The following is a 23424-nucleotide window of genomic DNA, read 5'->3' as shown; positions in this document are numbered from 1 at the left end:
AGAGTTCCCTTATTTTGAGTTCAGCTAACTCTATTTAATGACATATATTTTTGCTAATGTGTTGCATTATATAGTTAGAAAAGAACATGGGCATTTTTCTAAGCATATTTTGTAAATGAGATATATATATAAGTTGAGCTAAATTATGTATTTTATTCTGTAATGTTTTAAGTTAGCACATAAAGATAAAAAATACATTTTTCCAGCAGTCAGATTTTTTAAAGAATGTAAGAATTTAATGCTTTTATTTAAAACAAATTCCATTAATAATATTTTTTAAGTATACAGCACAATATCTTAGGGTCTGAATCTTACTAAAATCTTTTAAAAAAACATCAAAGTCAAAATTAATATCCAAATTATACTGAATATCTTTTATATCAAATGAAAACACATTACAGGTTAATCATGTCCACTTATAACTATGAGAATATTATGGCAAAAAGGACAATTTAGAAATCATGACAAGATTTTTTTTAATTCAAACTCATTCATATCTAGGACAGTATTATTTATGGGTTTTCTATGTTTCCATAAAGTGAGGTTGAAGAAATAAAGCAGAAAATTCTTAAGACTTTCCCCCTATACTAAAGCAAATACCTAAGGATTTGCAGATGCATTATCTACAGCTTTAACTCTTCCTTCCTTTATAAGTTAGTGAATGTATAATTCCACACCTAGAAAAGACTAAGTCTTGCTAAAGCAGAATTCTGTCAGGGTTGCTGTAGAACTTATTTTTAATATTCTTAGCTCCAGGACCTGGAATATAATACAATGTTAGGATCCACCTAGTTCAGGTATATTTTTATAATTCTATCTGAAGGATTGTCTAAAATAGTACTTCTTAAAACAGTTAAATGATTTTCTGAGAATAATTGGCAATGTAAATTGTTTATATTTAAATATATATTAGCATGGTAAGTATGTAAAACAAATATTAAATTACAGAAGAGAATATGATAATTCCTCTTTGATAAGGACCTAAATATTTCCATTCAGTGGTTTGTTTCTCTTTGGGTTGTCTGGGTTCTGTTCATTGTCTTTTTTGTGACCAATCTTTCTCACATATTTATGACCCGTGCAGATTGACAATAGAAATGTTTATTTCATTTTTGCAACTGAAAATTTTTTGGCATTTATAAAAGAAAGATAAGAGACAAAGGAAGGAAAGAAGATAGGAAGGGAAGGAGGGAGAGAGGCAGGGGAGAATTAGCCTTTTGTTTGCACTTGCCCCTCTAAATCAATCCTGGAACTATTAAATATAACAATAAAAGAAGGAACCACTCAGAGGATTTAGTCCATACATTCACCTCAAATTATTTAAATGAGACTTCACTAAAGCCTAGGGGAGGACACAGAGGAAATAAAAATGAAAAGTTACATAGGCATAGATAATCTGACTTAAAAATAATAGTTAACTCATTCTAATATGTCCCAGACATTCCTCTAGGTCCTAGGGCTCTAGAAGTACATGAAACAGACAAAATATTTTTTTCTTTTTCTTTTTTTTTTGAGACGGAGTTTCGCTCTTGTTACCCAGGCTGGAGTGCAATGGCGCGATCTTGGCTCACCGCAACCTCCGCCTCCTGGGTTCAAGGCAATTCTCCTGCCTTAGCCTCCCAAGTAGCTGGGACTACAGGCACGCACCAACATGCCCAGCTAATTTTTGTATTTTTAATAGAGACGGGGTTTCACCATGTTGACCAGGATGGTCTCGATCTCTTAACCTCGTGATCCACCCGCCTTGGCCTCCCAAAGTGCTGGGATTATAGGCGTGAGCCACCGTGCCCGGCCCAAAATATTTTTTTCTTTATTGTACTTACCTACTAGTATGATGAAAGACAATAAGATAGATTATGATAGCAGCTGAGGAAATCAGTAGATTTGAAAGGGAACTGGGTGAAGAAGCAAAACCATGTTAGATAGGGTAGCCAGAGGCTTCACAGAGAGTCTTTAGTGTGTTAATCATATGATGCTGTGTCCTAGGGGAAATCAAAGCTCAGTCTCTAAAGACATGCCACCCTTTTGGAGTGCCTTCCTTTTTGGCTAGATTATCTTGGTCTTCTTCCTTGTAGCTGCATTTTTATGACCCCTGTCCTTATAGAGTGCCCCCAACCTCAAATATGCTACTCGCATTTCAGACCCACAGACTATTTTACCTTAAGTCCCTGTCTGAGGAATGAACACAGAGAATGCCAATTCTCTATAAGAGAAACCCACCCTTCCACACCACATTTAAGTACAACCCCCATTCAAGAGGTTCAGTAGGATCCCAGAAGGAGGTTGTTCTGCTATACTTGCTCAATATTCAGATTAAGAATTGATCATTTATCACAAGTGTTACTGAGACCCCTTGGTTGACTATCTTAGAAATGATCTGCGATGTGCAGCCTTGTGCCTTCACTTGAGAGATAAGGAAGTATATAACTAATACTTTAAGTTAGAGAGATTGACTTATTTCTGCATCTCCTACTATTAGGAAATGCCTGAGCTATAGGAAATTTACTTCAAAACCATTATCCATCTTCTCTGTTGTAGGTATCTAATTTAATGTAGTTTACACATGCACAAAAATTTCATCTTATTCTGCCTATGTTAAACAATGCAGAGCACAGATTGGTTGCAACAGTTTGCTCTCTTACAAAAATATGTGTCAAATGTTGTCAATTTTGAAATCACAGATAATTTTTCTTCACACCCATTGACTAACCTCTCGTATTCCTCCCCTCCTGATTCTCTGGTATTGACTCTTTCGCTCTGCTTATGTGATACTATATCTCTTTTTTTTAAATTCCACACCAGTGAGATTAACCCTGGTTTGATCATTATGCAACATATATAGTATCAAAACATCATATTGTACCCCATAAGTATTTACAACTACAGTGTGTTCAGTGGAAGTAATAGAAACATTTTTCAAGATAAATTACTTTGGATGAACAATTGATCTACACCATTTTGTTACAATGCCTCTACTTTGGCTTCAATTATCAAGACTCCTCTCTTCATTTAAAATTTGATAAACTGTGACTTAAAAATATTTCAGGCCCAGTCTTAAGGAAATTCCTGTTACACTATATAAAATGAAATCATAATAATGGCAGTAATTTCAGGGGACATAGAATATGGGGCTAGAAATACATAATGTGTGTGTAATAAATGATGCCTAGCCCTTTAAAAGCAGAAAATAAAACTACACTAACTATAACTTTAAAAAATAAACTAAATGTTATGACATTAGCTCATCTTAGTAAAACAGTTAATTGTACTTTCATATAAGACGTGTCATATTGACTAAGGGCTAACAATATGTCTTCATAAAACAAACTCACCTTGTAAAATGCTATGTACCTTTCTCTACTTTTTTTAGAGCCTTAAACTAGATTTTTATAAACCAGGTTTATCAAACTTTCTTAACATTTTCTTAATCTTACTATAGACTGTCTTTAATAGTAGAGATCTTGGTTATGAAGCTATGAGTGAAAATTAAGATATTGCTTAAGTGCAAATAGCTTTAAAATAATTCATTTTTGGTTTATTAATATTGTCTAATAGTCTTCTACATATTCAATTTCTTAGCAGGCTGTTTGATTCTCATGTATTTAAAATTAACTTTAAATCATCTAGAAACTACTTAAAATGTAAAAATACACTGATGTGTTAATTAATATGAGTAGTCCTATAATATCTGTGTTCTTACTTATTGAAATTCAGCATTGGTTTATTGACAAACAGAAATCTATAATTACACTATGTAGTAATTGTTCAATTTTAATGCTCTTAAAATATGCAATGAATTTTGCAGCACTGCTTTGCAGAGTTACTCTTAACTGAGTAAATACTGAATACGTGGCAGGAAAAAAATTGCAAAATTAAGTAACAACATTTAAAAAGATTAAAGGGATTAAGATTACTGAACCCCATGAAAATATTAATAAAGCACATAATGACTGTTATGTGAAGTAGCAAATACCTTAACCCTTGACTAAAATCCCTGAAAATTGCTTTTGAATTTTTTAAATCTAGCAGAAGGAATAAAATTAAACTTTTTAAATGTTTCTATTTATATTTAAAAATGCAAAAAGGAATAAATAGGACAGTAACCTGTTATTAGATTATGAAGTGCTTTACTATAAAGTTTTTGTAACTGAGCAAAAGCTACTTATCAGTTTTTTGACATGAGTTAACATTCTTTATCTCTCACTGTGACAAAATACTTTGTAGGCATCATTCTACTTATTTCCCATGAAGTATTAAAAGTTATCTGTTTTACTCTCGAAGAGTAAAGCAACTTATTAAAGGTTGTATAGCTACCATGTGATGCACTGAAATTCATACTCAGAAGGATCATTCACATGAATGACATTAATAATCTAACTCTCCATTGCTTCACAGTTTTCGGCCTAATGCTTTTTAGACTCTAGGGTGACATTTTGGTAAAAGGTGATAGCATGTCTGTATGTAGCCTTAAATAGTTATGTGTTAATATTTCTAAAAGTTCAACTCTTAAAAGATATTTTAATGTATATATTAAGAAATTAAATGATGGATGATTTAAACGGTTTTATAGTAGTCCTTCCAGAATTTTTTTCTTTTTTTTTTTTTCTGGGAGATTTTCAAAGATGTAAAAGAACTTAATGCTATCAGCATCAAATGACATTCCAAGTGAAATCTAAAAAGATACAAAGGGCAACATATTATCTATCAATATGTACAAAGCCTGTACTAAATTGCCACAAACTTAGTGGCTGAAATCCAGAGGTAGTATTTCTTAAGAGTCCAGGGATGGCCTACCTGGGGTCTCTGCTTCAGGATCTCTCACAATTGCTATTAATGTGTTGATGGGGGCTGCAATCTCATCTAATGGCTCAACTGGGGGAGAGTCTGCTTCCAATTTTACATGTCAACATTTAGTTCCTTGCAGATTGTCAGGCTGAAACCTTTTAGTTTCTTGTCTGTTTGCCAGCCATTTCTTATCATGTGGCCCTCTCCATAAGACAGCCTACAACATGGCAATTTGCTTCACCAATGCCAGAAATGCAGAGAGTAAATAGTTTCTGCTAGCAAGATGTAGTGTTATCATCTAAGTGAGACCTCATCACCTTTGTCCTATTTTTTGGATTAGAAGCAAGTCATAGGTTCTAGCCACACTCAAGGGCAAGAGGTCACAACTACACATGAAGATCAGGAAGTAGGGGTAAATAGTAAACCTTTTTAGGGTCTGTTTGCTACAGAAAATAATGCAGAACCAAACGAGTGAACAATCCTTGTAAATAGCCAAATAAAAACCACTTTTTATCAATATATTCCCAAACAATGAAACCAGGAGGCATTTCCTGTAATGCCCACCCACTCAATATCTCAGCTCAAAGACTACTTTCCTCAGAGAAGCCTTCCCTGACCACCCCTCCCTGACCACCAGTGAATCAGATGCCATTTGTTTGTTTATTCTCTATACATCTCTCAAATACACTTGTAATCTGACATTTGTTAATTTTTAGTATTGGATATTTTATTAAATCCTGATTAAGCTGATGAGGAAAGAAACTGTATAGATGTTTTGTGCAACATTGTATCCCCATCACCCAGGACAGTGTGTAACACAAGATGCAAAACAAAACATGAGTGAAGGAACAGATGTTAAGGACACTAACCTGGAAGTCAGGAAACCTAGGCTCCAATGTGAGCTGTTCTGTTTCACTCAAGTCAAATCATATTTCCAAGGCTCAGGTTATTCATCTGTGAAAGGTCATTTTCTAATGCAAATGGTGAGAATTTTGATGCAATTTTTTATACTGTTGTTAATAATTAAATTTTTAAAGTATTGAAATTTTTTTTTTTCCCAGAATTCTTTGGCAGCTGCTGCCTTCATCTTTTGACCAGTGCTTTTGAGGTATTCCCAAACAGTTTGCAACAGGCAGAGTTAGAGGATAAGAGAAGTAATGTGAGAAGCTTAAATCAACATTTGTAAATTACATATATTTTAAGAAACACTCCTGATGCTCTTCAGAGTTTCTGAATTTGAATGCCACAGCTATCATATAATTCAAAATGTTTCCCTTTCCCCTAGACAAATGAAAACCTCACCAGAAAACAGAAACTACATTACACACATGTTGTTTCCTTTCAAGATGTTGGCATCCTGCCTTCCCCTTCAGCTGCCCAATCCCCTCTGTGGACACAGAGGGTTTGTTAAATTAAATGGTACCATAGTCCAGGACCAATGACTTCTTGAGAAAAATATAAAGCTCTAAAAAAGAAGAGTGGCATGTTAGAATTCTCTCTGTAATAGAGAACTAGACTATTATGTAGGAGCATATTTTAGCATCACAATAGTACAGCTGACATGCTTGGCCTGCTTTCATCATGACTGAATGTTTTCCTTATTTAGTGACTACTGAGAGGTTCTCATACGAAACAGTGTTTAGTTTTTGAAGTGTATCTTATGTATGCAATAGATAACTTTGCATTGTTTTCAGTATCAATTCTTTGACATGAGCAGTGCTAGAAGAAGATAAATACTGCATGGGAAACCCAGGAGCAGTATGTTACTCAGCCATTCTCCAAAGTCATATATCAAACTCATGGTTATTGAAATTTTGGTCATAGATTGTTCCACAGCTAACAGTGCACAGTGTCCAGGGGGTGACTAATGATTCTCCTGTAGCCTTTTTCAGCTTACTCATTTATAGCAGTTCAGGACAGAAGAGTAAAATTGGTTGACAGTTGAGGCCAAGAGTAATTTTTACAATTGTTCTTTCAATCCACAAATGAACATGTTCTTTTAAAAAAGCATTTAAAAAAAAAATCTCAGTTTCTACTGTTCTTAGTAGTGTGTCTTAACTGAGAGACAGTGGTTATGGAATGTGTATTTTTCTTTGTTAATATGTGATGTATGTGTCAAAACCACCCTAGTGCACAAATGTAGATGGGAGAAATGGCAAGTGTAGAGAGGTGTGGAGCATCAGTTTCATGTTTGCTAGTACTTTGGGGTTTAAAAATCCAAAGGAAGCAAAACACACTGCCATGTGTGTACCTACGCAACTGTCTTGCATGTTCTGCTCATGTACCCCAAAACCTAAAATGCAATAAAAAATTAAAAATAATAAAAATAAAAATCCTTGGGCTGAGACCTTAAATGATACCTGTAGGAGTGCAATTCTGAGACATCTTGGAGATGATGAATGGTATGCTTCTCATTGAAAAGGCATCTGAGCCAGAGTAACTGGTTGATTTCCCACTGCATTCATCTGATATACAACAAAAATACACAACCCCAGAAATTAGCTAGCCTACTCTTCTGTTAGGAGATGATGTGCTACTTGCAGTGCATATCCACATAAAAACAACAGACATAATGGGTAACATTTAGTGAGCACTTAATATGCGTGATGCACTGTTGGAGTGTTTTATATGCTAACTCATTTCATAATCACAGTATCACTCAGAAAAATATGCTATTATTACCACTGCTGTATAAATAGAAATCTTCAGATGTTATAAAGATCATTCCTGTTGGAAAAAAATTATATGCCCTATGTTTACAGTCTGCCTAGATAGTCAATAATTGATTATTCATAGTTATTATTTCTTGGTTTGAGTTCACATGTTCCATAATATAATCTAGATGCTACTTGATTTACTAAATTGTGTCAACAATTCACAATTGTCTTCCTGGATTATAATGGTTTTTTCCGCACTAACTCATAATTTTAAAACATAATTAGATTTTCTTATTGGCTTTCCAAAACAGAATGCTGACTAAATATAGACTAGACCAATGCACTTTAATAAATATTAAAAATTACTGTTATGATATTTTATTGAGACCAACTAATACTTTGAAGCCAATGTTTTGGTAAATTTATTCCTTTCTATATTGCTATGTCTACAAATTACAAGAGTAATATAAAATGTATATCTAAATAAGTCCAAAACACTTTTTAGTAAGTGTAAGTAGTAGTTCTAAGTCATAAAGGTAAATATATAGAGAAATAGTTCTAAAACATACATATATGTGAAAGAGTGAGAGAAAGAATAAGACAGAAGAGAGGGCATATGGCAGAGCTTTGCAAATAGTAGCCCAGCTAATATTTAGAGAATGTCTACTGGCACCAGATACTGTTCTAGCAACTGAATGTAAATGCACATATCAACAAATACGTGTTTGTGTTTGCTATCATTGTCTTGGCTTAATTAAAACCTTGTAATTGCAACTTGTTAATGGAAGAATTTGAAAAATACATGGAAGGAATTGTACTTTTTCTCTAATAGGATCAATTTATATTTTGTTAGTGACTAATATTTTGGGTTAAATATAGAAAATACAACAAATCTGTGTTTCTCAAAATATTTTCAATGGAGCATTGTTGTCTCAAATTCTGGAAAGGAGAGAATAAAACTGGAAAATACAAACTACTTTGGTTATTTATAATGCACTTTCATAGTAAAAGTTATAAGTACTGTTTAAAGCACCTATTTAACTTTGTTTTACTCATTCTTAATATTAAAATATAACCAGATTGTAAATTATTAAGGAAAAACTATTTCATCTAATTTAGGCTGTCATCAATTGAAGATCACCATTAGATAATATATCTCTAAGAAAAAAAATGTCTAGTTAAACTATAATGCATAGCTTCCTTTTCACCTAGAATTATTTTGTCCCTATTTAAGGAACTCTTTTGGACATAACTAATTCAAAACCAGCTTTCAAATCATGTAATTCTTGTATATACACAAAAATAAAATATAAGCAAATGAATTGATCAAGCAGCTTTACATTTGCAGGTTGACTCTTTTGAATCACTTTTCAGTGCAAATTAACTGATGTGCATGTGCTTCCTACCCACTGTCTTTCTCAGCGCCATCATGATGATTGACAATCTAGACTTTCTTAAAATCATGATTCATAATTGTGCCTGGGGTAGTCTTTCAAGTACCTGAAACCATTCAGGAAATTTTTATCTTGGTACTTTTTTTATTTTACCAGAAGGCATCAAAGGAAGCTTTTTCAAACAATTAGAATGCATTGAAATGCCTCATAATTTAAATGGCCATTAATGAAACTGCAATTGGTTACTGATTTTAGAGAGGGGAGAACTTATTTGCACGTGCGAAAGCAGTGATAATTACAATAAAGTTGCTGTCTCACCAACACCAATGGTAAGATATTGTTGATTATAAAACATAGCAGTATTTCAAAAAGGTTCCAATAAGATAACATGCGGCATATAACTGAAGAAACAGTTATATCTAACTAGCATCTTGCAGAACTAGTTATGGATGGGATACAATTTGTGAAGAACTTTAGGAAATATTTTGGTTTCTCAGTCAATTGCACACTGAAATCTTCTGGCTTGTATTGTCAAATCAATAAAGTAGCATGATTATATATCATTATTGATTTTTTATTTCTATGAATTCAAGTTTGGGATCTTGGATCAATCACATTGATAGGTCAGGTAGAATTTGTCACATGAATCCTATCATTCAAGGAATGATAATTACCGTGTTCTGGACCCAGGAAAATATTTTTCTTTATAGGTTTTTCAAACTTTCTCCAGTTTTATGATCCCATTCTAGTAGAGTAGACAAGAACCCAGATTTTGTTACTAGATAAAAGCGAATGACATCTGATCCTATTTATGCTATTTTCTAAGTATACTTAATAATTTAACCATTCGAAGTCTTAATTTTTTCATCCTTAAAACAATAATAATAGATAGAAATGCTGTGTAGACTAAATGAGTGTGTACAAAAGTGCTGACTGTGTAAGTAATACTTTATCCAATACTTCTGGTGTCTAACTGAACCATAATACTTGTTCCAGTACTTCTGGTATCTAACTAAACCATACTCCATGGATGGATAGTTGAATGTCCTCTTTCAATAATGATTCAATATGGCTTTCTACATTCTAAATTCATATGATACATGGGAAGAATATAGAGGGATACCTCATCAACTATAAAGTTAGCAGTGTTTGTCAGATATAGCTAAGGACAAACACAACTTTTCCTGTTTCTGAGTCCACAGAAGAAATTACTACTGAGATTTTTTTTTTTTTTTTTTTTTTTTTTGAGACGGAGTTTCACTCTTATTACCCAGGCTGGAGTGTGATGGCACGATCTCGGCTCACTGCAACCTCCGCCTCCTGTGTTCAGGCAATTCTCCTGCCTCAGCCTCCTGAGTAGCTGGGATTACAGGCACGCGCCACCATGCCCAGCTAATTTTTTGTATTTTTATTTCACCATGTTGACCAGGATGGTCTCGATCTCTTGACCAAGTGATCGACCCGCCTCGGCTTCCCAAAGTGCTGGGATTACAGACATGAGCCACCACGCCCGGCCCTGAGATTTCTTAGAAAAACAAAATACAAAACAATAGCAACAACATGTATGATAAGATCGTCAAAGGCTCAGCATAATACAAAACGCTAGCACAGTAACAGGTTTAGGGTCACTGTTTTTTTGTATCGATTCTCAGTGTCTTACCAAAACACTGGAAATTCAGTCTAGGTCCTGCTGCTTGCTGCATAGAAATTCAATCACCAAGGCAATGAGTACTGCCAGGGAAGAAGACTTTAACTGATAGTGATGCAGCCAAGGAGATGGGAGATAGTCTCAAATTCATCTCCTCAACTGACTAAAATTAGGGGTTTGTTTAGCAGGGGAAAAAATGTAACCATATGTGGGAAAAAAGGAATTAGGGAGGGGTTAAGAAAGAGAAGTTGATGGAAAGCAAGCAGGTGGTCAGTAAAACAATCATGATGGGTCAGTAGTCTGGCATCTCATTGTCCACATGTGATGATCTGGTAGCTTTTAGTTCCTTGATACTATCTGGGTGGCCTGATGGTTGGTTTCCTGAGAAAGGACTCAGATGAGACAAGCATAACTTTTTCAAGCTTCAGCACTGGGAGGGTCAATTCTTATGCTTATTCAAAAGAAATGATAAGCACAGTTCTATGAGACAATTGGGCCAGTTTCAAATGAAAGCCAATATCATAATCCTAAATCTTCATTTTGACTTGATAGGGGTCAAAATAATGCTGAAAATATACAGCTATGTATTCGACTAAGTTAATTCTACATTAGATAACCTACAGACTGTTCAAGCTGTAAGATATATTAGAGATCTGATTAGTATCTTTCATTAATCAAGACAAACTGAAACAGGTACATTATTTCAACGTTGGATGTTATTAAATGTACAAAGAAACAAAACAACAAAATCCAAAAAAAAGTGGTTGATAATTCACTGAAATATATTTAAGATAATTGATAAGTTAAATGCAAAAAGAATATGAAGTAAAACATTTTAAAAATGGAAGAAGATGTAGCTGGACAGTTATGATAGCAAAGGAATTTCTATGCATGATACTAAGGATAGAAAAAGGAAAGGATTGTTAGAATTTAACATGTGAAAAATAAAAAGCTATGTATTGCAAAAAAAGTTGCTTAAAAATATTTGCCATGTACAGGGTAAATATGCTTGTTTTATCAAGCGTTTATACATCAAAAAATATGTACATATGAATGGAAAGCTGGAGAAGAATGGGCAGTTCATAAAAGAGGAAATAGAGAGGTCAATTTGAAAAGAACTGTGCCCACTAGTAATATATCTTAAATAATAATGAGATACCACTTATCTTCACATAACAAAAAGTGGTAAATTAAATAGTAAATTAAAATAGCCAGTGCTGTGGAGGAGAAATTGACTTCTTAGGATATTGAAGGGTGTTAAAATTTGTACCTTTCTGGAAAGAGAGCAGGTCAATGTGCACTCTCTCATTCTCTGTACATATATAGCTTATGATTTATCAAAATACTTTGATTCTAGAAAATAATGAAATAAGTATATAATATAAAATGTGTACAAAGACGTTTGTTGATTATAAACTCCCGAATTAGAGACAACTTGAATGTCCAACTATAGGGGAATGATTAAGTACATTATGACTAATTGTTAAAATGCAATGCCATAGAAGCATAGAAACAAAATTATGGAAAAGTTCCAATTGACTAGGGAAAGTGCTCATCACATTCTGTTTTAGGAAAAAGTTGCAAATGTATATTATGGTATGAGTAAATTTTTGGAAGAAAAGATGTATCTATATATTTACACATAAATAGAAAGAAGTCTAGAAAAATGATAATACAAGTGTAGTTATATTAGAGGTGATTTTATTTTTTAGGTTTATTTATGTTTTAATTTTCTCTGCAATGAATATATACTCCTTGAATAATTATTAGAAGTTTAAAAAAAGGTTAATAGATAAATTGCATAAAATACCTGTCTTTAGTACTAGAATAAAAATTCCAGTAAAGCAAAAGCAAAATGCACACAGGTTGGTCAGTGGTATTATCAGTGCATTGATAGCTCCTTTGCTTTTTCCATAAAATATGTGAGTTAGGGACCAGGTGACTACCCTGGCTTCTCTAGCTTCTGAAGGATGGTAAACACTGCCTTGATGGTCCTCACTAAAAAAATATTCTAGGGATTGTAGATCTTATAGTTCCTTTGCCTCAATGTATATCAAATTGTTCTTTATTTTGAAAGAATATTCATTTTTCTTATTTCCCATATTCTCATTGATCTTGGACCAAGCATTTGCATATGAGATCGTTATTGTCAATTGAACTGAAATTTGAAGTAATTACTTAGAAAATTCAGCTTCAAGACCTGTTCTAAGTTTTGACTGTGGATATTAGAGTTAAATAAATTGAAAGTTGTCTAATAATCCTCTTTTGTGTGACAGCTCTGTGCAGAAGCTCTGATTTGATAAAATTCATTATCTCCTTTTTATTCCATTAAAATAAAATTGCAGTAATAATAGTAAAAGATAAATTCAACAGATAATCACTATGTATTATTAGCTGGAATGAGCCATCAGCCAGTTAATGTACTTCTGTCCACTGACATCCTAATGAGAGGTTCTGAGACCGGGTAATTTATATGCACATAAGGAATAGATAAAAATAGATTAAGGGAATAATTTTAAATTTCAAAACAGTGACAATGATAATCACAAGAAATCTCCTAAACCTCTGAAACAATACAGTATTTATGTGCTTATAGCTTATTCATATTTTTGATTGACAAGTTTTATCAGTAATCATAAGGCACAATGTGATGATGTTTTAAGTTTACATATACATACACAAACAGTATAAAATAAATAAACCAAGCTAATTAACATATCCATAACCTTGCTTACCTACTATTATTAGTGTTAAGACATTAGAAATTTACTATCCTCATTATTTTAAAATTCATAATAGATTGTTGTTGATTGTATCACATGATGAGCAATAGATCCCAAAACCTATTATCTCTTGTCTGTCTGAAATTTTATAGCCTTTGATTAACAATTCCCCATTCCTCCCTCCTCAGACTTGTAGCTTCTGGTAGCCATAATTCCATTCTCTACTTCTGTTAGTTCAATTGTATTAGATTCTATACATAAGTGAGGTCATATGGTATTTGTTTTTCTGTTCCTGATTTATTCCACTTAGGATAATGTTCTCCAGCTTCATTCATGTTGTCAGAATGATGAGATTTTCTTCCATTTTTACAGCTGAATAGTACTTCATTGTGTAGAATACCATATTCTCTTTATTCATCTGTTGATAGACATTTAGGTTGATTCCATATCTTGACTATTGTGAATAATGCTGCAGTGAACAAGCGAGTGCAGATATCCCTTTAACATATTGATTTCAGTTCCTTTATATAAATCCAGAAGAGGAATTACAGCATCATGTGGTAGTTCTATTTTTAGTTTTACAAGTGCCATACCATCTTTATATTTACTATATTAATTTATATTCCATCAACAATATTAATTCCATCAACAATATCTAAGAATTCCCATTTCACCACATCCTCTCCAACATGTATCTTTTATATTTTTAATGTGTCACTCCAGGTATGAGGCGATGCCTTACTGTGACTTTAATTTGCACTTTCCTAATGATTAGTGTGATACAAACTTTGTTTCCCCATGTACTTATGGGCCATTTGGATGTCATCTTTTGAGAAATGTTTATTCATGACCTTTGCCCATTTTAATGAGGTGTTTTCTTGTTTTTGAGTTTTTTGAGTTCCTCATATATTTTAGATTTTAATCCCCTATCAGATCCATGCCTTACAAATGTTTTCTTCCATTTTGTAGGTTTTCTCTTCATTTTGCTCATTGTTTCCTTTGTTGTGCAGAAGCTTTAGCTTTTTAGTTTGAAGCCATCACAATTGTCCATTTTCGCTTTTGTTGCCTGTGCTTTTAGTGTCAAATCCAAACCATTTTTGTCCAGACAAATGTGGACTATTTCCCCTATGTTTTCTTTGAGTACTTTTACAGTTTCTGATCTTAAATTTAAATTGTTAATCCATTTTGATTTGATTTATCATATTTGGTTTAAGATAAAATCTAGTTTCTTCTTTTGCATTTGGATCTCCAGCTTTTGCAATAACATTTACAGTTTGGTATTTAGATGCAATATAATACAATAAGTGCTAGCTGGATTAACAGTGGCTTCTTATATTATCACTTTTAAAGAGGAGAAAAATGCAGATCCTTATTCATGAAGATCCTAATTACAATTATTAAGAGTAAATAACAAAATTCACTTTCTATTTGGAATTTAGAAAACACCATGGAAAAATTATTAGCTTAAACTATATATTCTGGTCTACTCCTGTAATGTGAATATATGTTGCTAATATGACATCATATATAACAAACTTTATAATCAATTGCAGAGTTTTGACTGTTAAAGGAAAAAAGCTTGCTTTATCTCAATTTTTTATTATATATTTTAATTATAACTGTATAAAAAACATGTTTGGCTTATTAACATTTTCCATATTCTTATACAGACATAATTATTTTAATACAAGAATTGCATTTTGTCAACCAGATATAACTTTGATTTACTTAAGCATTCTTTTTTTGTTTGGTTTTGTTTTTGTTTGTTGGAGGTTTTTTTTGAGACGGGGTGTTGCTCTGTCGCCCAGGCTGGAGAATAGTGGCGCCATCTCGGCTCACTGCAAACTCTACCTCCCAGGTTCAAGTGATTCTCCTGCCTCAGCCTCCCAAGTAGCTGGGATTACAGGTACCCACCACGATGCCTAGCTAATTTTTTGATGTTTTTATTAGAGATAGTGTTTAACCCTATTGGTCACACTGTTCTTGAACTCCTGGCCTTAAGTAATCTGTCCACCTCCGCCTCCCAAAGTGCTGGGAATCACAGGCATGAACCACTGTGCCCACTTAAGCATTATTTATTGAAGAAAAATAATTTCCTCTTTTAAGTTATGATGAAATATGTATTATTTGTGCATGAATCTAAGCTTTAGCATGTAATTATGGTATTCTTTCTTCAGGTACCTTGATTTTAGAGGACAGAACTATTAGACTTACTAGACATATACTAGGGGAAGAATTTAACTGAAATAATTATTGCTAGGGGTTTGATCTAAGGCCCATTGTTTTCCACACAGAAATCCAATCCTTGAGATAATTAGCATTGCCAGAAAGGAAGGCTTTAATCAGGTGCTGCAGCCAAGGAGATCAGAGATCCATCTCAAATCCATATCCTCAATTGACTAAAATTAGGTGTTTATATAGCAGAGAAAAAATGTAGTCATGTGTGGGGAAAATTGGAATTGGGTGGGTAAGAAAGAAGAGTTTGTCAACAGGAAGCAGTTGGTTGGTTAGGTAGTCATGATGGGTGAGGGGGTCTGGTGTCTCACTGTCCAGATGCAGTGATCTGGTGAGTTGCAGTTCCTTGAAAATGTCTAGTTGGCTGATCATTTGTTTCCTAAGAAAGGAACTCAGATAAGACAAATACAATTTTCTCAAGTTTCAAGACTGACAGGATGAATTTCTATGTTTATATTTTAAAGACCAGAAATATCAGTTTTATGTGACAGTTGGGCCAGTGTCATTTTTATCTTCCATCTAATCTATTTGAAATTTAAGACATGATTTCTCTAAAGAGTGAATTTAACACTATAGTGCAGTAGACTTAAGAAGAAAAGACAGATTTTTTAACTTTTAAGTTCAGGGGTACATGTACAGGTTTGTTAAGTAAAATGTGTCAAGGATGTTTGTTGTACAGATTATTTCATCACCCAGGTATTAACCCTAGTACCCATTAGTTATTTTTCCTGATTCTCTCTCTCCTCCCACCCTCCATCTTCCAGCAGGCTTCAGTGTGTATTGTTTCTCTCTGTGTCCAGGTGTTTTCATGAGTTTTCTGTTCCTGTGTTAGTTTGCTGAGGACAATGGCCTCCAGCTCCATCCATGTCCCTGCAGAGAACATGACCTCATTCTTTTTCATGGTTGTATCCATGAAAAAGAATGGCTGTATCCACATTTTCTTTATCCAGTCTATCATTGATGGCATTTAGCTTGATTAAATGAATAGACAGCTTATTTAGAAAATACAGCAACCCACAAATTTTATCATTTAGCTGTTAATGAAACCTGCAAACCTGGAGTTAATTAAAATACTCTTTTGTTCATACTCATTATGAATCTTTATCTCATTGTCAAAGCCTTTACATGGCTTTTTCATATCCCATTGAAAGACTTGCCTTAAAAACTTACAATTTTTTTTCCACAGCATGTATCACCTTCTGATGTCTTTACTGTTTATTTAGCTCCCTCTCCAGTAGAATGTAAACTCCATGGAGGAAGATAATTTGGTTTTACTTACAGATATATCCCAAGTGCTTAGAAAAGTTCCCTGTGCAAAACTTGACCACAAAAGCTAATCTGTTACCTTAATCTTGGCTTGGCCTCTGCTTTCTATCTTTAGATAGTCTTCTCTCTTACCCTCATACTTTATATTTTTCCATATGTGGATTTACCTTACTTCTGTACTGGTGTCACTTTCATAGGCCTTTTTTGTATGGTAGCCCCAAAAACTTCAGACTTAACTCATCTATACAGCTACCTAGTTCCATAGGAAATAGTTTCAACTTTCTAAGAGTCCTAGTATATTCTCACGGGTATACTTTTATTAGGCTGACTGGTTTATTTGCCCATTCTTGAGTCAGTCATTGTTATCTGGGTTATATGTAAGGTTGAGAAATAGAATGCTCTAGTTGTTTAAGATGCTAATCAAAATCTGGAGTGAGCAAAAGTAGGATCCTTTGAAGCTTGTTAGAAATATGGACCCTAAGGCACCCCCTCCAGACCAACTGAATCAATTTGCATTTTAACTAGATTTTCTGGTGATATGCCCACAGATGGAACTGGAAGAGAGTGGGGAAAGCAATGAAACCAGCTCCACCTAAGCTGAAAATGAAGTAGGAATGGTTTCCTAGAGAAAACCCAAATACTTTTACCAGAAAACAGAATGTATGTCAGGCATGCAAAACAACAGCTATCCAATGAAATTTACAATATGTGTTAAGCAATTATTATATGCCAGTTATTGTACTAAGCATTTTCCAGGCATTATTTAGTATTCACAATATGTTGTAAGAGATTATCAGGTAGGTTACCTTATCCTTCAAGAAAGGAAATATCCAAAGTTTTTGTTGAGAAGGCAATGAGCAAAAGTGATCAACAATATGATATCAGATAATAATAAGTGCCATGGAAAAAAATTAAACAGAATACAGAGATAGAGAAAGACCCAGGAAGATCAGAGAAAGGGATCAATTTTGATAGGAATAAACCTGAAGAAGTAAAATTTGAACAAAGACTTGGACTAAGTGAAGGCCATCTCATGAAATTGCAGGATAACACCATTCCAGACAGAAAAAAAGAGAAACATAAAGCCTTGAATTGTTGAATTATGAATGAACTTTGCATGTTTTAAGAAAAGTTAAGAATAAAAAACAACAATGTGGCTAGAATGAAGATGTTACTGAAACACAAAGGGTTCTGTCTGGGTCCTGCTGCTTGCTGCACAGAAAGCCAATCACCAAGATAACCAGTATTTACAGGGAAGAATGATTTTATAGGGTGCTGCAGACAAGGAGATGAGAAATCAGTTTCAAATTCATCTCCTCAACTGACTAAAATTAGGGGTTGATATAGCAGGGAAGAAATGTAACCATGTATGGGAGACTAGGAATTGGGGAGGGATAAGGAAGAGGAATTAATCAACAAAAAACAGGTGGTTAAGCAATCGTGACAGGTAAAGGGGTCTGATGTCTCTCTGTCCAGATATGGTGATCTGGTAAGTTTCATTTCCTTGATACTATCTTGTTGGTTTCCTGAGCGTGGAAATTAGATAAGACAAACATAATTTTCTCAAGTTTCAAGACCCGGAGGGCCATTTTTTTCATCTTTATTCAAAAGAAACCATAAATATCACTTCTGTGGGACAACTGGGCTGATTTCAAAGTGAGTATAAATGAATTCAAAGAGTTAGCCAAGAGCTATTTTCTGAAGGATCTTCAGGCAATAATTAAGAGATACTCAATTATTCTTAGTATTATGGAAAATCACGGTATACTTTTGAGCAGGAGAGTAACATGATTTGAGTTGTATTTTAAATGTATTATCTAAGGAGCATGCAATATTGAATAAAATGTAGGTAGAGAAATGTAAAATGTTTTGGGGACTAGTTAGGAGAATATTGCACTGCTAGTGTAAGCAAGAGATGGGAGAAGTTAAGACCAGGATGGTTAACAGTAGAGTGGATGAAAATATATTGTGAAGTAGAGCCAACAGAAGTTGCTAGTGAGTTAAAAATGTATATATGTGAGGGAAAGAAAATTGTTTTTCCTTGAGAAAATTGGTAGATATTTGTTCTAGTTACTGCAATGAAAAACCTTGGAGGTGGAGCAAATTGGAGAATCAAATTTTTGACTTGTCAATTTTGAGATGGCTAGTATACATAAAACTGTTGGGTAAACAATTGGATAACCTACTTTGAAGAGGCTTGAATTAGAGATAAGAGATTGGGGAACAAGTGAGATTACATATCAAACCATGGATGAATAATCTAATTCTGACACTACAGTCACTAAATCATACAGTACAAGAAAAGACTCACCATCTTATAACTGTACCCACTGGGATACAAGTCCTCCTCAGTTCCTGTGGTAAAGGAAAGAAAGCTCTCATACTTGCTTTCCTAACTTAAAAATTATTATTATACTTTAAGTTCTAGGATACATGTGCAGATCGTGCAGGATTGTTATATAGGTATACACATGCCATGGTGGTTTGCTGCATCCATTCCTCCATCATCTACATTAGGTATTTCTCTTAATGTTATCCCTCCCCAATCCCCCTACCTCCTGCTATCCCTCAGAAGTTATATAACCCCTTTTTCTCACAGTTTATTGGCCAGGACCAGTTAGATGTCCCTACCTAACTACAGAGCCCTGAGAAATGTGGAGGAGTACATGGAGTATCTGTGAGGACTGCTGTCTCTTAATATATCTCACTTCCAAGAAGAAAAATAGGGATTCAGAGAGAAAAAGCCATTCTCACCAAAATGTTAAGATAGCCCACGGTAGCTTTGTGCATTCTTAAAGGTAATTTAGCATAATTATCTAAGATTAGAACTAAAGCAAGTTGCAATGGAAATGCCAAGAGATGGCTTAGAGGTGGCAGGGTAAGAAGGCTTTTACTTTATTTAGTAAGTTCTATAATTCTCCACTAGCCACTTTTTGCCAAATCTGAATGAGAAATTAATGTTTTCTCTGACCTTAGGTAAAGTGATATGCAAATGAAATTTTAAATATTTATTTCAATCAGATAACTGCTCATAAAACCTTTCTAGGACTTTATATTTTAGAGCAGGAGTTAGCCACTATGACCCATGTAAAACTAGCTTGCTGTCCATTTTTTAATGACTCAAGATCTAATTTTAAGAAGTTGGGGAAGAGTCAAAAGAAAAATATTTCATGACGGTGATATTAAGCCACCTCAATTAAATCCACCCACCTCAAAAATGAAAACAGAACAGTAAAATTGACTGTTGAATTAAGTTCTCTGAAGATAGTGTTTCTTCTCCCCACCAGGCACAATGACATCTCTGTATATGATTTTGAGAACTACGTATTCAATTATTTCAATTGCAATAGTCCTTAGCATAATGAGAAATTCTAGAGATTTATTTTATAAATACTAAATTGGTTTGAGTCTCTTATTTTGAAGGTTGCATTCCAGATTGGGAGTTCTGAGTAGAATTATTTTGAAAGCAAATATTTATCTTTTTAGAAAGTCCAAAGACCTTGTTTTCTGTCCAAACACCGCCTAGGAAAATCAATATTTTCTTTTGGAAGGAAGTGGTTTGGCTGCTTCAGCATCAAAATGTTTCTATCAACACTATGGCATTTAATTTTGAAAAAACATGAATTCTGAAGAGGCGGGGGTTTGGAGCTAGTAGTGAGTGATGAGTTTTGAGAGTGTTGCTGCTCTGGAAAATAGTGGCTTGGTAATGGCATTAGTTACACTTAGATAGTCTAAACACTTGCTCCTATTTTAGGGAACAATTCATTGACTCTGTTACTTGGTTAGGATAGAATATTTTAAATACTAGGCCATTTGTGCCAGTGTGTTCCATAATGGCCTTAAAGAAAAGAGTTAAACATTGAAATATTTTCAGAATAATCTAAGAATTAATTGCTTTCTTGTCATAGTTCTTAGTTATTTCAATCAAATGTCAGACTTATTAATAAAGAATAAATCAAGTCATGTTTTTATATAAAAATTAGTAGCATTATTTCTCAACTAGAAAGCATTCTTTAATGATTTTCAGTAGAAATCATTTAAATGTCAAATACTCTGTGAAATAAAATTAAGCAATTTTCATATATACATGTGAATATATTCCTGTTAATTTCTTTACACTTACACATTTACTTTTTTAAGGACTGGGGTAGCTTAGAATAACTCAATAAATCAGTAAGAAAATAAGTTTATAGTAACTAGATAGAAGCTCAAGAAAAAGAACATGTGCAGTCTATTATATGAATTATATTTATTTAAATTTCTCATAAAATCTACAGGTGGCAAATAAGTGTCTATTGGGAAAGTATGAATATTAACAAAAACATTGGAGATACTAGAATTTTTTATTAAGGAGAAACAGATACATTATCCAGCTCAGTTAAGCTTTGATTATGAGATACTAAATTCATACCAATTTAAATTTAGTTAATAATTCAATCTAAGTAGTATAAGTACTTGATGATAAATATTTGCATTTGAAAAGTCATAACCAATGGAAAAAGTGTTATTTATATCTATTTAATGTACTAATTGGATGGTAGTAAAAATCTAGTGTAGTAGCAGCTGCATATGCAATTGAATTTGCTGAATTATAAAGAAAAAAACTGATAGCAAAGTAAATGGAGTGAAACAGTACTAAAACAAAAATAGCACAAACTGATTTGTGTTTCTCTGAAAAATTCCAGGTGTTGTCAAAGTGGATTATGGAGATGTGTCAGTCAGAAAAATACTAAGAGAAAATCTGAAGTGTAAGCCCTTTTCTTGGTACCTAGAAAACATCTATCCGGACTCCCAGATCCCAAGACGTTATTACTCACTTGGTGAGGTATGAATTATTTATTTTGGTTAAGTTAAAAATATATTTTCCAAATGGAGCAATTTCTAAGGAGCTCAGTATTTTTTATGTTATGAAAATGCTATAAAGGATTTTTAATTAGATCATTTTTTAAAAAATATTTTATTGCATTTTAGGTTTTGGGGTACATGTGCAGAACATGCAAGACAGTTGCATAGGTACACACTTGGCAGTGTGTTTTGCTTCCTTTCTCCCTTTCACCCACATTTGGCATTTCTCCCCAGGCTATCCCTCCCCAGCTCCCCCTGCCCTGCTGGCCTTCCCCTTTTTCCCCCAGTATACCACAGTGTTTAGTACTCCCCTCCCTGTGTCCATGTGTTCTCATTTTTCATCACCCACCTATGAGTGAGAATATGCAGTATTTCATTTTTTGTTCTTGTGTCAGTTTGCTGAGAATGATGTTCTCCAGATTCATCCATGTCCCTACAAATGACACTAACTCATCATTTCTGATTGCTGCATAATATTCCATGGTGTATATGTGCCATATTTTCCCAATCCAATCTATCATCTATGGGCATTTGGGTTGATTCCAGGTCTTTGCTATTGTAAACAGTGCTGCAATGAACATTCGTGTGCATGTGTCCTTATAGTAGAACGATTTATAGTCCTTTGGATATATACCCAGTAATGGGATTGCTGGGTCAAATGGAATTTCTATTTATAAGGCCTTGAGGAATCGCCACACTGTCTTCCGCAATGGTTGAACTAATTTACACTCCCACCAACAGTGTAAAAGTGTTCCTTTTTCTCCACATCCTCTCCAGCATCTGTTGTCTCCAGATTTTTTAATGATGGCCATTCTAACTGGCGTGAGATGGTATTTCAATGTGGTTTTGATTTGCATCTCTCTGATGACCAGTGATGATGAGCATTTTTTCATATGATTGTTGGCCTCATATATGTCTTCTTTCGTAAAGTGTCTGTTCATATCCTTTGCCCATTTTTGAATGGGCTTGTTTGTTTTTTTCCTGTAAATCTGTTTGAGTTCTTTGTAAATTCTGGATATCAGCACTTTGTCAGATGGTAATTAGATCATTTTTAAATAACTTTCAAGTTTCAAGGACCATAAAGTCTTCATAATAAGAAATCATAAAAATGAGGGGAAATTTTAAGATTGAACAACAACAACAAATATATTTTTACCAACAGTTCTAAAGCTTTTGGTAATTTACCCTCTTAAAATTTGCTGTGAACTCCAAAGACCTTTTGTTCATGTGAGTTGCAACTATTATTTTTACTGTATTTCAATTAAAACTGCGGACTTTAAAACCCATTTCTTTACTAATTAAACATTATATAATAAACAAGTACATGTTACTAACATATTTTTGAAAAGTAAATATTTTCCAAGTAAAGTCAAGTAATGAGAAGAGACTGCCATTGTTTATATTTTTGTAAATTGCATTAATGTCTGGCTTAATAGAAGATAGCTGGATTGTCATATGTGCTTTGGTATTCATTCTGTTGTAATACAAGACAGTCAATTACAATATCCTCTAGAAAACTGTTTGTACACTCAGGAGAAAGTGAAAGTGAAAACTGCAAGTAATATCTTGATATTATTCCGAAAGTGGTATTGAGTCTTTAAGACACTATGAAAACCATTGATCTGCACCATTCTTTTCTAAATAATACAAAAGTATTTCTAAATAAAATACTCATTATAACTATACAAACATGTATATTATGTATGTTTAACATAATTTATGTATTTCTAAATAAAAACTTTATTATAACTAAGCATGTATATAATGTATGTATAGTATATTTATATATATTTATACATATAGATTGATAATTATATATAATCCTATAGTCATACATATTATAGATATGATTATATATAATATATTTCTAT

General features: G+C 33.5%; 1 protein-coding gene across 32 annotated transcripts in view; it reads left to right on the top strand.

The window, feature by feature from the left end:
* GALNT13 (polypeptide N-acetylgalactosaminyltransferase 13) overlaps nt 1-23424 on the top strand; it is a 690911-nt gene that overhangs the window by 610234 nt on the left and 57253 nt on the right. For 29 of the 32 annotated variants that reach the window (XM_035304875.3, XM_078327740.1, XM_054257627.2 and 26 more), the window contains one exon: nt 21394-21533. The exons of the other annotated variants lie outside the window; for them this stretch is intronic. In XM_035304875.3, coding sequence (XP_035160766.1) covers nt 21394-21533 — 140 coding nt within the window. The remainder of the gene's footprint in view (nt 1-21393; nt 21534-23424) is intronic. 32 annotated transcript variants of the gene reach the window in all.

Source organism: Callithrix jacchus, chromosome 6 (genome assembly GCF_049354715.1).
Source record: "Callithrix jacchus isolate 240 chromosome 6, calJac240_pri, whole genome shotgun sequence".
In the NCBI taxonomy this organism is placed as follows: domain Eukaryota; kingdom Metazoa; phylum Chordata; class Mammalia; order Primates; family Cebidae; genus Callithrix; species Callithrix jacchus.
This window is presented reverse-complemented; position numbering and strand designations above follow the sequence as displayed.